The sequence below is a fragment of the Rutidosis leptorrhynchoides genome, chromosome 4 (assembly GCF_046630445.1).
Source record: "Rutidosis leptorrhynchoides isolate AG116_Rl617_1_P2 chromosome 4, CSIRO_AGI_Rlap_v1, whole genome shotgun sequence".
In the NCBI taxonomy this organism is placed as follows: domain Eukaryota; kingdom Viridiplantae; phylum Streptophyta; class Magnoliopsida; order Asterales; family Asteraceae; genus Rutidosis; species Rutidosis leptorrhynchoides.
Genome location: NC_092336.1, coordinates 633,495,907 through 633,510,993, shown reverse-complemented (window position 1 = coordinate 633,510,993; position 15,087 = coordinate 633,495,907). Strand labels below are relative to the sequence as shown.

The following is a 15,087-nucleotide window of genomic DNA, read 5'->3' as shown; positions in this document are numbered from 1 at the left end:
ACTACGACTGCATTTCTGAATTAAACCACACTTTCTCTTTATTTACCTCGTATTTGTTTTTTTTTCAAGCCCAATATATATCATCGGCCCAATCAGAATTACTAAACCCATATTTTATTAAATCCAACAAATGGTAGCCTATTATAACTAACGGATCATAAAGCCTAATATAAAAAAAATACAGTTTCTGTTTCCTGCCTTTGTTAAATTGGCATAGCAGCCATCACTCTTTCATCATTAATCACTAACTTCATACCCAACCTCCATCACAGAAACATCATTATCATCGTCATCATCAATTCACTATATCATAATCACGACACCATCTTATTACCTATTATCATCATCGTTAATCATAATAAGATCATCATTATTATCTCTTGATTACAATCGCCCCATCATCATAATTATTATTGTGTTTATCCTAATTATTATTATATTTTCTTTAAAAAAATAAAACATCATTTTTGTGACCCATTTAAATATTCCATATAATTGATTTCTTGGATCCACTAGTCCACTAAAACAAGACTTTTAGGTTCCTTCATCCACTAAAATGAGACTTTCGGTTCCTTCATCCCTTTTAACCGAATAGAATAATAAAAAGGTAGGTAATATCGAATACTAGTGGTTTTATGGGGTTAGTGTTTTGGTTCATTAAACTGAAACAGGAAATGGAATTAGAAGTAAGCAGCAAGAGTTCACAACAACAAAAATAGCTGCAAGTGGCTTTTTATTTAATCGAAAGAACAAAACTGCAGCAGTAGTTTTGGGTGGGTTGTGATTTACAGAAACATTTGAGGTAAAAAAAAAGAATCGATGAACCGAAGGCGTGTTTGTGAAAAAATAAAAAAAACGGAAATATTTAATGCAACAACAATTCGTATGTGTGTATGTATGGTTATTTATGTAGGGTTTGATGGTGATCATTTGAGATTGAATAAACAGAAGGATAGGTAACAGTCCAATAGCAGCTGCAATTCATGTTCTTTAAACAAAAATGGAAACGAAAAAAATCCACCCAAAAGGAGCTGTACAGCAGTAGTGACAAATTACTTTTTAAAAGTAATAAGCATGTGACATTTAAAGCTATTTATTTGATAAATAAAATTGTAATCCCTTCACTAAAAGATGTCGGTTCTAATCAATTTTTAATACCTCAAGTTGTTTGGTTTGGATGGCAATTATAGCCGCGAGAAGTATGAACAATTTCATCGTCTTTATCAATGATGGTGATGGTTTCAGGAGGTAAAGAGATGATGTATGGTGGTTGTGTGGTAGTATCTAGTTAAGGTCGTGATGGGTGATGATGAAAAGGAGAGGGAGATAGATGTGGTTATATACGGTGAAGGGTTATTTTGGTAATGTAATTTGGTGATGGTGGCTAACCGAAGGATGGTGTTGAGATGGTGGGGGATGGTGGCCGTGGAAGGTGACCAAGTTTTGATGGTAGGGATGGCTTCTTGATAATCCAGAAATGTGATGAGGTTTCAAGGTATTATAGTAGATGTGGAGTTGACGAATGAGAACTACAATAGCAGTAGCAATTATATACTCAAGGTGTTTGAATCCAGTAAATATAAGCATGTATATCTACTCTATATATGTAATGTACCTTAATAATTAATAAATATAATAATTAATAATATAATGGACTTTAAATTCAAAGATCATACAGTAATTACAATTGTAAGCCGCCACCTTCATGTCATTTAGTACCGATAGTTTTGGCGGATAGTGTATCGTGCTCCGTTGTTTACACAGTGACGAATAAAATTCATCAGAAAAATCCCATATTTTAAAATTTACTATATTTATTTATTTTGGTCATTATGGTATAGAATTTAGTCAGTAACTATTAAATAAAATTACATTAATTATTCACTCCTAACCCCAAGTAAAATATAAAAAGTTTTAAAATTTGACAAACAACTTCTAAATATATTATTAATAAGCCTAAAATTTATAAAACTCGTTTTTGGATCACCGTTTATTTTAAAATCATATAAGTTTGAATTAAACTTCTATAATATCAATCGGAACATCAAACTAGTATTACAATCATTTAATATTTATTTTAAATATATACTTTTATTTATATATGGAGATATATTTTAAATAATAATTATTATGATATCCTATTTATATTTTATTAATTTTTTATAACAACATCATATAATACTTCAAATTATATTTTAAATTATTATTTATATATACATACACATATATCTATTTACAATTAATTGTTCGTGAATCGTCGAGAGTAGTCGAAGGTCAATATATGAAACAGTTCAAAAATTTTTGAGACTCAATACTACAGACTTTGCTTATCGTGTCGAAATCATACAAAGATTCAGTTTAAATTTGGTCGGAAATTTCCGGGTCATCACAGTACCTACCCGTTAAAGAAATTTCGTCCCGAAATTTGATCGAGATCGTCATGGCTAAAGGTAATAATGTTTTCCTGACGAATATGAGCTGATAAATAGAGTTTCATTACTATAAAATAATTTAATTACTCGAAGCGTATGAGTGAAGCTATCACAAAAGAATGAATTGAATAAATGCAGGTTCGTCTTAACCGGTGACGTAGTCACGGTTGATTTTCAGAATTTAAGGGATTTAGAGGAAATCTTCGTATTAAGATTTGGTTCTCCGGTAATTAAGGAAATTAGAATCTTCTTTGATTAAATGTTATAATCTGTTTCGATTGCCCTGTCGGATATTTCACTATAAATGAACTTCTTCCGTCCCATTATTTTCACAATTCTCATCTTTTATACTTCAATTCATATTTCCAAAATATTTGCCAAATTATCAGAAGTCACTGGAAAAGATAGAATTATCAAGAAAATATATTCTTGATTTGTTTGAAGATTAGGTAGAATGTAAGAGTCGTGTATATGGCACATGATGACGGTAGGGTCTGTGAATCATCATTTTCCATTAGAAACTCAGCATGACTTACTGTAATATAATCACGTTGATCAAGTGTCATTATATTATACTAACTCATGCATCAGTTCCCAACATTACTTCAATAACATTCATATTTTAAGCTCGAAAGTTTACAGAATATAGAAACTAACAGTTTCTATATGATATAACACTGATAGCACGAAGAGATTAATGATTTTCAGATAAGAATAGTTATGAAAATATCTTCAGAAATATGGAAGATATTTATAATGAAAGATACGATGATATCTTGGAATTTCTAATATCGAAGGATGGTGAAGAAAATTTGTCCGCAAGAGTTTGGAGTCAGAAACAAGGTATTCGCTAAAGATTTCATCAGAAACAGAATCATCAGGATTCTTAATATACAAGTTTAGTCCTTGTGATTTGTTCAGAGACTCCTTCGTAGTTTGCTCAATCAGTTTTTTTTTTTTTTTTCAGTTTCTAACTTTTTCTGAGCTTTGCCAACATACAATTCTTTATCATCAACTTTTGGCTGTTGAGATCGTTTACAGTTTTTGTTCCTTCATTCAACTTTTCAAAATTCAGAGCATTAATTCGCAGACTGGGTGCTTTTCATAATTTTAGAATGGAAGATCATAGTTCTAAGAGATAAATGTTATATGGATACATATAACTGTTGTTGTGGAAACGTTGCGAGACTCACAATACAGATTTGCTGATTCCCGGTAATTGGTATGACAATTCTTGTTGCAAGATGCGGATGAGTACATGATGAGACTTCAATAGATAAATATAGTGATTTATCGGAGAGATTTAAGCCAAGGAGCAACGAGGTTGCTGGTACGTCTGCTGGTAATATGGTAGAATATAAAAAGGTTCCCCGGTAACAATAAAAGAGCACACATATATATCAAGGTTATAATAAGGTTGTTTCGAACGAAAAGTCGAAGTTGACTTGCTGAAGCTGTGACAAAATTTACTACTTTGAAAGGGATTACCAAGTTATTTTGGGTAATAATAACACTAAGGAATTAGCACAGCTACGTGTTAAACGTTTACTCAGTTGCCGAGAGTTTCTCAGGTGCATAACTATATGCATAAATCTTTCCTTCCGTGGATGAAGTGCGGTTGATTCATCCTATCGTTTGAGGTGTTTTCAAGAATCATGAAAGGTTTGAACGCAGAGTGTAATTGTTAAGATACAAATGAAATCAAGATGAAATCAAGTGGCAAACTTGAAGAATTGTTTAGTTTCATATGTTATAATCAATATTTTAATTCATTTTAATTGTCCAATGTTGGTAGTCCACGGTCGATAGTCCACAGTTAACAGTCCAATAATTCATATATAGTTTAATATATAATATTCGAATTGATTAATACGTATCGTGACCCGTGTACATGTCTCAGACTCGATCACAACTCAAAGTATATATATTATTTGAGAATCAACCTCAACCCTGTATAGCTAACTCTATCATTACTGCATATAGAGTGTCTATGGTTATTCCAAATAATATATATAGATGCGTCGATATGATATGTCAAAACCTTGTATACTTGTCCCGATATTTAAAGTGCGTAAAATAAATAACAAAAATTAAATGACGATAAATAAAATTGCGAGAATTAAAATTGCGATAAATAAAATGCGATAAATAAATTGTGATAAATAAATTGTGATAAATAAAATGTAATCAGTTAGCTAGGAACAGTTAGCGTGGATTCTTAACAAATTTCTCATAGTTAATTTGTTTGTTTCTAACAAATTTTATTTTATCCAATGTTTTCTTCATTGTGCCACTTGTTGGATTCTGATAGGTCAAAATCCAAATATGAAATTGAATGAAAATGGTTATTCTGCGGTGAACGGATACGTATATCTGTGGTTGTAAATAGGATAGTAAATGACTGTTGAATTAGATTTGAAAGAATGTACAGTGTACTTATTAATGTGAAATTTAAATATTCCTCGGGTATTACCTACCCGTTAAAATATTTTCACCATTAACAGTTTGTACGAAAGAATTTTTAATTACAGTCTTTATGAAAAAATATATATACATATATATTTTCTTCAGATGTAATTATGGATTTAATGAGTAAATATGATATTAAACTCATTTAATTTACCGTTAGAACAAGAATATAGAATCTCTAAAACATTAGAGATTACATAATCGTTATGTCGAACGAAGATAAATGATGTAGAACGATACGTAGAACGATGATTATACTCCAGATACAGAATGAGATGTTGAGGCATGGATTGTTGATGGTACTGGTGCTGTTATTGATGGTACTGTTGGTGCCGGTGATGTTGCTGAAGCTGGTAAATTTTGCACCATATTCTCCAAATTTATTACTCGAGCGCGAAGTTCATTGACTTCTTCTATTATTCCGGGATGATTGTCGGTCGGAACAAGTGGATGAATAAGGTTTAGAATTGTGGATAGAATATAATCGTGTCAAGATACCCTAGAAATGAGGCTGAAAATGGTGTTTCAAATAGGTTCGCCGGTAATTGCTTCAGGTTCATCGTTGAGAGGGCAATAAGGTGGGTGGAAAGGATCGCCTTCTTCTTATCTCCAATGATTAAGTAGGCTACTAACCCATCAGATAAATTAGGGGTGGATGATTGGTTGATTCATTCTGGTGACGCTACTTTCAGAGATTAGGTGAACATCCATGTCGGAATAGCTGTCGGGTTCCGAAGAACTTGAACTAGTGACAAGTTCCAATTCGTACGAATGAGTAAAGGATTTTTCGATATAAAATGATTTTCGGATACCAGATGATATTCTAATTACATAGAATATCTATATATATGGTACTAAAGATTTCGTAGACTACAGAGGAATTTACGGCATATACTAGGCAAAGTTTACAGTAACAGATACGCTAAGATATGAATTTTGTCTATACACTATTTATGCAGTCAATGCAGTAAAATGTGTCTAGACTAAGAATGATAAGCAGGTAATTTCCTAAGGATGATAAGCAGGTAATATTCGACACGAAATGATAAGCAAAACTTTTTGACATGCAGACACGGTCGAAGTCCAGACCCACTAATGCATCTAAACAACTATCAGTTAGACACACTAATGCAAGACCTGGTTCGCTAAGACCACCGCTCTGATACCACATGTCATACCCCGTCCAAATCCATCTGGATGAAGTCACCAACATTTGGTCTCATTGCGATGATCGACTCCAAATAATGTCTTTAAAATGAGCAAATGCACAGCGGAAGGTTTTCTTTCATATCTGAGAATAAACATGCTTTCAAGTATCAACCAAAAGGTTGGTGAGTTCATAAGTTTATCATAAAACAATAAAATTCATCATTTTAATAGACCACAAGATTTAAATGCTGCATGGTACATATCGGCCCGAATCCTATACCTACCTGTAATGTACATGCGATATCTTTTAAATACAGTACACATTTCTCGTCTACGAAATCCTTTTTCATAAATTTTAGTAACCGTACACATATCTCGTGCACAAAAATAACATACACATAACCTGTGTATAAAATCATTCTCTCGATGCATAACATTCACTTTTCATTGCTTTCATAACTTGGCTTGGTAACCGACCTTAACATATAATGCGCATAATAATATCCCCAAAACAGAACATCTCGTCTGTATAATAATCTTATAAACTTCGAAGTACTAAACACCACGCCGACTAGCCCTTCCGTCTAGTGAACATTCTGGGTGAGGGTGTTAAACCCGGTAGCTACCTTTAGGATTCGCATCAATTAGGCGTGCACTAATTCTCAAAATTAGTGATGTTCCCAAATTCTTAGGTTACCAAGCAATAATAATCAGGGGGAAAATATTCATATCAATTGTGGCAACTATCACGTCCACATAATTCAATGGTGGCAATTATCACGTCCACATAATTCATTCGAGGAATGTTTTGCTTGTGTCTATCTCGTCAAACATTTATAAAAGCATTTCATGTATTCGCAGTTCAAAATTTATTTCAAAAGCATTTAATAAAGTAGTTGTAAAAGTAGCGCATGTATTCTCAGTCCCAAAAATATAAAGAGTAAAAGGGAGCAAATGAACTCACCATACTGTATTTTGTAGTAAAAATACATAGGACGACATTGAACAAGTATAGGGTTTGCCTCAGATTCACGAACCTATATCATGTATATATATTAACACATTATAATATAAATCAACTAAGTTTATATATATTCTGTTATGTATTAAGATTAATATTCTTATATATAATTTCATTAATACTTATAATACGTTATGATACTTGTTTGATATTTAATTAATGTTACATTAATAATATTAGTTAAAACAAAATTTTATGTAATATTAGTATACTTTATATATATAAATATCTTTCATTTGCAAAATTAATAATTTGTAGTAATACTAGCTTAAGGATAATGATAATAGTGATAGTAATAATAGTAATAATAAAAATGTAAATTTTAAAAATGATAATTTTAATAAGGATAATAACTTTAATAATAATGTTATATGATAGTTTTAATAATAAAAATGATATAATAATAATAATACTAATATAAATGATAATAATGTAAACTATATTAATAATAATAATAAAAATCATGATACTAATAATAATAACAATAATAATAATAATAATAATAATAATAATAATAATAATAATAATAATAATAATAATAATAATAATAATAATAATAATAATAATAATAACTACCTCTCAAAAAAGTTCTAAAATAAATGCCTAAGCCCGGGCTTGAACCCAAGACCTCTCGCTAACCAACACCCCTTCTAACCGTTGCACTACGACTGCATTTCTGAATTAAACCACACTTTCTCTTTATTTACCCCGTATTTGTTTTTTTTTTCAAGCGCAATATATATCATCGGCCCAATCAGAATTACTAAACCCATATTTTATTAAATCCAACAAATGGTAGCCTGTTATAACTAACGGATCATAAAGCCCAATATAAAAAAAATACAGTTTCTGTTTCCTGCCTTAGTTAAATCGTCATAGCAGCCATCACTCTTTCATCATTAATCGCTAACTTCATACCCAACCTCCATCACAGAAACATCATTATCATCGTCATCATCAATTCACTATCTCATAATCACGACACCATCTTATTACCTATTATCATCATCGTTAATCATAATAAGATCATCATTATTATCTCTTGATTACAATCGCCCCATCATCATAATTATTATTGTGTTTATCCTAATTATTATTATATTTTCTTTAAAAAAATAAAACATCATTTTTGTGACCCATTTAAATAATCCATATAATTGATTTCTTGGATCCACTAGTCCACTAAAACAAGACTTTTCGGTTCCTTCATCCACTAAAACGAGACTTTCGGTTCCTTCATCCCTTTTAACCGAATAGAATAATAAAAAGGTGCAGCAAGAGTTGTTTGGTTCGTTAAACTGAAACAGGAAATGGAATTAGAAGTAAGCAGCAAGAGTTCACAACAACAAAAATAGCTGCACGTGGCTTTTTATTTAATCGAAAGAACAAAACTGCAGCAGTAGTTTTGGGTGGGTTGTGATTTACAGAAACATTTGAGGTAAAAAAAAAAGAATCGGTGAACCGAAGGCGTGTTTGTGAAAAAATAAAAAAAAATGGAAATATTTAATGCAGCAACAATTCGTATGTGTGTGTGTATGGTTATTTATGTAGGGTTTGATGGTGATCATTTGAGATTGAATAAACAGAAGGATAGGTAACAGTCCAATAGTAGCTACAATTCATGTTCTTTAAACAAAAATGGAAACGAAAAAAATCCACCCAAAAGGAGCTATACAGTAGTAGTGACAAATTACTTTTAAAAAGTAATAAGCATGTGACATTTAAAGCTATTTATTTGATAAATAAAATTGTAATTCCTCCACTAAAAGATGTCGGTTCTAATCACTTTTTAATACCTCAAGTTGTTTGGTTTGGATGGCAATTATAGCAGCGAGAAGTATGAACAATTTCATTGTCTTTATCAATGATGGTGATGGTTTCAGGAGGTAAAGAGATGATGTATGGTGGTTGTGTGGTAGTATCCGGTTAAGGTCGTGATGGGTGATGATGAAGAGGAGAGGGAGATAGATGTGGTTATAGACGGTGAAGGGTTATTTTGGTCCTGTAATTTGGTGATGGTGGCTAACCGAAGGATGGTGTTGAGATGGTGGGGGATGGTGGCTGTGGAAGGTGACCAAGTTTTGATGGTAGGGATGGCTTCTTGATAATCCAGAAATGTGATGAGGTTTCAAGGTATTATAGTGGATGTGGAGTTGACGAATGAGAACTACAATAACAGTAGCAATTATATACTCAAGGTGTTTGAATCCAGTAAATATAAGCATGTATATCTACTCTATATATGTAATGTACCTTAATAATTAATAAATATAATAATTAATAATATAATGGACTTGAAATTCAAAGATCATACAGTAATTACAATTATAAGCCGCCACCTTCATGTCATTTAGTACCGACAGTTTTGGCAGATAGTGTATCGTGCTCCGTTGTTTACACAGTGACGAATAAAAGTCATCAGAAAAATTCCATATTTTAAAATTTACTATATTTATTTATTTTGGTCATTATGGTATAGAATTCAGTCAGTAACTATTAAATAAAATTACATTAATTATTCACTCCTAACCCCAAGTAAAATATAAAAAGTTTTAAAATTTGACAAACAACTTCTAAATATATTATTAATAAGCCTAAAATTTATAATACTCGTCTTTGGATCACCGTTTATTTTAAAATCATATAAGTTCGAATTAAACTTCTCTAATATCAATCTGAACATCAAACTAGTATTACAATCATTTAATATTTATTTTAAATATATACTTTTATTTATATATGGAGATATATTTAAATAATAATTATTATGATATCCTATTTTTATTTTATTAATTTTTTATAACAACATCATATAATACTTCAAATTATATTTTAAAATATTATTTATATATACATACACATATATCTATTTACAATTAATTGTTCGTGAATCGTCGAGAGTAGTCGAAGGTCAATATATGAAATAGTTCAAAAAATTTTGAGACTCAATACTACAGACTTTGCTTATCGTGTCGAAATCATACAAAGATTAAGTTTAAATTTGGTCGGAAATTTCCGGGTCGTCACAAAATCAAGATCGTGCCATTACAATTTCCTTCTTAGAATATTAACTATTTTCATTTCAAAATCCATACCTACGAATTCTGGACCATTATTCGCTTGACTTGAAGGCGGGAAGAAAGAACGAAAGCATGAAGCTCCGAAATATAACGAAGAATATAAAGCCCGATAAACACACATAAATTACAAACCATGTATATCAATAAGTATTGCAACGTAAAGATACGGGAGAACTAAAAACACTATAAAGCCAAGAGTATAGTAAAAGTGAATAGATTCCTCCGGCGGCAGATGAAAAAGAAGAATGATAGATATGAAAGTTAGGAGTATATCAAGAATCAGAACTGGATGAAGCATTTTCACAATCTATTAAGAAGTATTAAATAATGAAGAAGATTATAGGAGTGGTGAAAATAAATGAAACGAAAGAGGTCAATTTATAGCGAAATATCAGACATAGCAATCGAGGCAGATTACGCATTTAATCAAAGAAAATACTAATTTCCGCAAATTCTGAAGAATCAAATCTTATTTAGATAATGAAGATTTTCTATTCCTTAAATTCCGGAAATCAGTCGTTACTACGTCAAGAGTTAAAACGAATCTCTATTTCCTCATTTCACTCTTTTACGATAACTTCTTTCATACGCTTCGAGTAATCAAATTATTTTATCCATATTATTGAATGGTGATAAAATTCTATTTACCAACTCATATTCGTCATGAAAACATTTTTATTGTTAGCCATGACGACCTCACTCAAATTTCGGGACGAAATTTCTTTAACGGGGAGGTACTGTGATGACCCGGAAATTTCTGACCAAATTTAAACTTAATCTTTAACGTTTCTGACATGATATGCAAAGTCTGTAAAGTTGAATCTCAAAATTCTTGAACTATTCAATTACCCTTCGATTGTTCTCAACGATTCGCGAATAATTATATGTAAATAGATACCTACTATAATTTGAAAATGTAACAAAGGGTGGAGTATATGATGCTGTGCATTAAACTTATTGGTTTGATTATCTGATTTATATATTTAACTAAAAAGTTAAAAGATTATGCCAAACGATTGAATGAAAAGATATTTATTGAGTCCCTTAAGGATTATGATATTATTAAGGGTCTCTGTTGTGAGGTCCACGTTGATTTGGGAAATCATTCATGTTTAACGGTATTCGAAATTAATGGTAAAGTGTTTGTTTAAATAACGTAATTTGGACACATACAATAATAAGGAATATTAACTGTTAGAATTAGATATATGAATAACTTGCAAAATGTATTTTAAAACGTGTTTATATATATATTAGATATATTTGATTTCAAATTAATTAAGGAAACGATTGTTACGATCTCTTATGGATTCTATTGAAATTTAGATATGTCATATAGTACATAAAGAAGTAATAAACGCTAGTACATAAATGAACTACTTAGTTAAGTTTTAAAATAAAAATGTGATATGATATAATAAATTTGAGATTAATTTAATTATAAAATGTTTTGAGTAAAAAGGATACTATTATATATATATATATGTATATGTATATATAACGAGGCGATAATTTATAGAAGTAAATGACCAAAACACTCGAAAGTTTAAGATACACTTTGAGCGATATAGTTTATGGATAATTTAAGGCTATATTTTGACAAATGTAAGTGACACGAAACGTAAAATGCAAGTTTTCTAAATGTACGAAAGGACATTCGAAAAACCGAACCAGGACATAAGTCGAGTGACGATGTATGACTTATCGGAGCAAAAGTTACAAGTCCACTACGCACGGGAATAAAATATAATATATAATTAATTAATTTAAATTATATATATTATATATATTATTATTAAATTATGTCGACAAACAAAAAGTTAAAACAATGTGAGCTGGATCAGAGGGCCATGTGATCGCATAGCCTTTATGCCCAAAAACCATGCGATCGCATGGTGGGCTGGGACAAGTCAGATAGTATAAAACGCGAAGCCAGCGATCGAATTCAATTCATATCTATCTTTCTGCTTTCCATATTTATATTTAAATTTATATTATTATTATTATTATTATTATTATTATTATTAAGATTAATATTATTATTAATCTTATTATTATTAATATTATTAATTAGTATTAAACATAAAATACTACGACGAGGTTATAAGCGTGTCACTTTCAAAATAGTTTTCAAGCGGGATAGAGCTAAGGAAATTATGGGTTATTGCTAAGGAGGTTATGGGTAATGTTCAGGGGCATATTTGTGAATCAAACCTAGTGTTTATCATCTCCGTTACGTCTACATACTTTCCTATAATATTAAATCTCAATACTGATACGTAAGCACTCATATTTTATCTTTTATATATTAATTGTGTATCCATGTCTAGTGCTCGAGTATATATATTTATACATGCTTGTATGCTAAAATTCATCGCTAAACAGTTTATAATGAATCACGAATTAAATACATATATTACTGGTAAAAGGTATATGATATACATGTTTTTGGAAAGCTGACGAAAAATCAATGACTTTTCATTTAGATATCGAATAGTTTCGATGAACGGATTAAAAGATACGATCAACTGAATTATGATTGAAGTTAATTAAAATTGCTTTTAAATCTGCAATTAAGATTTAAACAACTTGTTTACGAGATTGATAAAGTGGATTTTTAAATATTAACAAAATAGTAAATGAATCCTTATAAAAGGTACGTCTCGTTTTGTTGAACTATTGTCAAAATTGACTTTTTGAAATGACTACGGATAACTTTTGTATGTCGGTCTCGAGCATTAGGATTGTGATACACTATGACTTGACCTAGCTTGATAGACATTTATTGACCAACATATGTTCTCTAGGTTGAGATCTACGATTATTTGATATTCCGAGTTTCGGTCACATTACGATGAACAACTTTATGTGCAGCTAAGGTGAGTTTCATTTGCTCCCTTTTTAATTGCTTTCGCAATCTATATTTTTGGGCTGAGAATACATGCACTTTACTTTAAACGCAATGGATATAAGTACATACTAAATTCTACACTGAGTTTGAACCGAAAATCCCTTAGCTTTGGTAACTAGTAACTGCCAGTTATAAGAACTGGTGGGCGCGAGTAGTTGTATATGGATCCATAGGGCTTGACATCCCCGTCTGTTCCAGGTATAGAAACCCTAGCCTGAACTATAAAATAGACGTATGCTATTTAAGTTTAGTACACGTTGGTTTGCGTGTATTGTACATGTTAGTTGCATGTATGTTAAAACAGGAGTACTTATTATATATACGTTAAGTTTAGTTACCAGGGTGCTCTGTTACGTAGAATCTATTGACAAACTTTTGATAACTGTTTCTAGATGAAACAACTGAAATTTTGTGATCCACTTTTATATACAGATTATACGAAACACTAAAACTATGAACTCACCAACCTTTGTGTTGACACTTGTTAGCATGTTTATTCTCAGGTTCCTAGAAGTCTTCCGCTGTTTGCTTATATGTTAGACAAGCTATGTGCATGGAGTCTTACATGACATATTTTTCAAGGAAACGTTGCATTCACCAAATCATCACCATGTATCTTATTTTGACTGCATTGTCAACGAAAGTATCATTGTGAACTATTATATTACGGTGATTGTCTATATGTAGAAATCATCAGATGATGAAAACCTTTGATTTAAATATTCATTTATGGTGTGCCTTTTCAAAAGAATGCAATGTTTAACAAACGTATCATATAGAGGTCAAATACCTCGCAATGAAATCGATGAATGACGTGTTTATCCATATGGATTTGGAGCGATCGTCACAGATGATTTGTTTGATCAATTGCAAGGATCAAGTGTTTATTCTAAGATTGATCTACGCTCCGGATATCATCAGCTGAGAGTGAAGGAAGAAGATGTTCCTAAAATCACGTTCAGAACCCGCTATGGTCACTATGAGTTTTTAGTCATGCCTTTTGGATTGACTAATGCTCCAGCAGTATTCATGGATCTAATGAATCGCATCTGCAGACCGTATTTAGACAAATTTGTCATTGTTTTTATCGACGACGTATTGATTTACTCGAAGAACAAGGAAGAACATGAGCAACACTTAAGACTGGTACTAGAAATCCTCAAGAAAGAAGAACTGTACGCAAAATTTTCAAAGTGTGATTTCTGGTTACAAGAAGTACAGTTTTTGGGTCATGTTGTCAGTAAACATGGAATTAAAGTTAACCCTGCCAAGATTGAAGCCATTAGTAAATGGAAAACACCGAAGACTCCAACACAAATCCGCCAATTCTTAGGTCTTGCTGGTTACTACCTAAGATTCATTCAAGATTTCTCTTAAATCGCCAAACCCTTAACTGCGTTGACTCAAAAGGGAAAGAAGTATGATTGGTCCACGGAACGGGAATCCGTATTTCAACTGTTAAAGAAGAAGTTAACATCTGCACCCATTTTGTCATTACCAGAAGGAAATGATGATTTCGTGATCTATTGTGATGCTTCGCGCCAAGGTTTAGGATGTGTATTAATGCAACGAACAAAAGTTATCGTATACACCTCGCGACAACTAAAATTTCACTAAAGGAACTATACGACGCACGATTTGGAACTTGGAGCAGTAGTTTTTGCACTCAAATTATGGAGACACTGTCAATATGGAACCAAGTGTACAGTATACACCGACCATAAGAGTCTTCAGCATATTTTTGATCAAAAACAACTCAATATGAGGCAACGTCGCTGGGTAGAGTTATTGAACGATTACGATTGTGAAATCCGTTACCACCCCGGAAAGGCTAATGTGGTAGCTGATGCCCTAAGTCGGAAAGAAAGAGTAAAACCTCTTAGGGTCCGAGCTTTGAACATTACAATTCGTACTGATCTCACAAAGCAAATTTAAGAAGCACAGTTAGAAGTTTAAAAGAAGAAAACGAACAAGGCGAAATGAGCAAGGGGTTAGAAAAAATAGCTTGAAGTAAAAGCCGATGGA

The 15,087-nt window shown here is 31.5% G+C and overlaps 1 protein-coding gene across 1 annotated transcript in view; it reads left to right on the top strand.

Annotated features, from left to right (window-relative positions):
• LOC139843132 (uncharacterized) overlaps window positions 1–9,001 on the top strand; it is a 41,325-nt gene extending 32,324 nt beyond the window's left edge. The window contains exon 6 of the mRNA XM_071833205.1: window positions 8,955–9,001. Coding sequence (XP_071689306.1) covers window positions 8,955–9,001 — 47 coding nt within the window. The remainder of the gene's footprint in view (window positions 1–8,954) is intronic.
• Window positions 9,002–15,087: the final 6,086 nt, after the last annotated feature.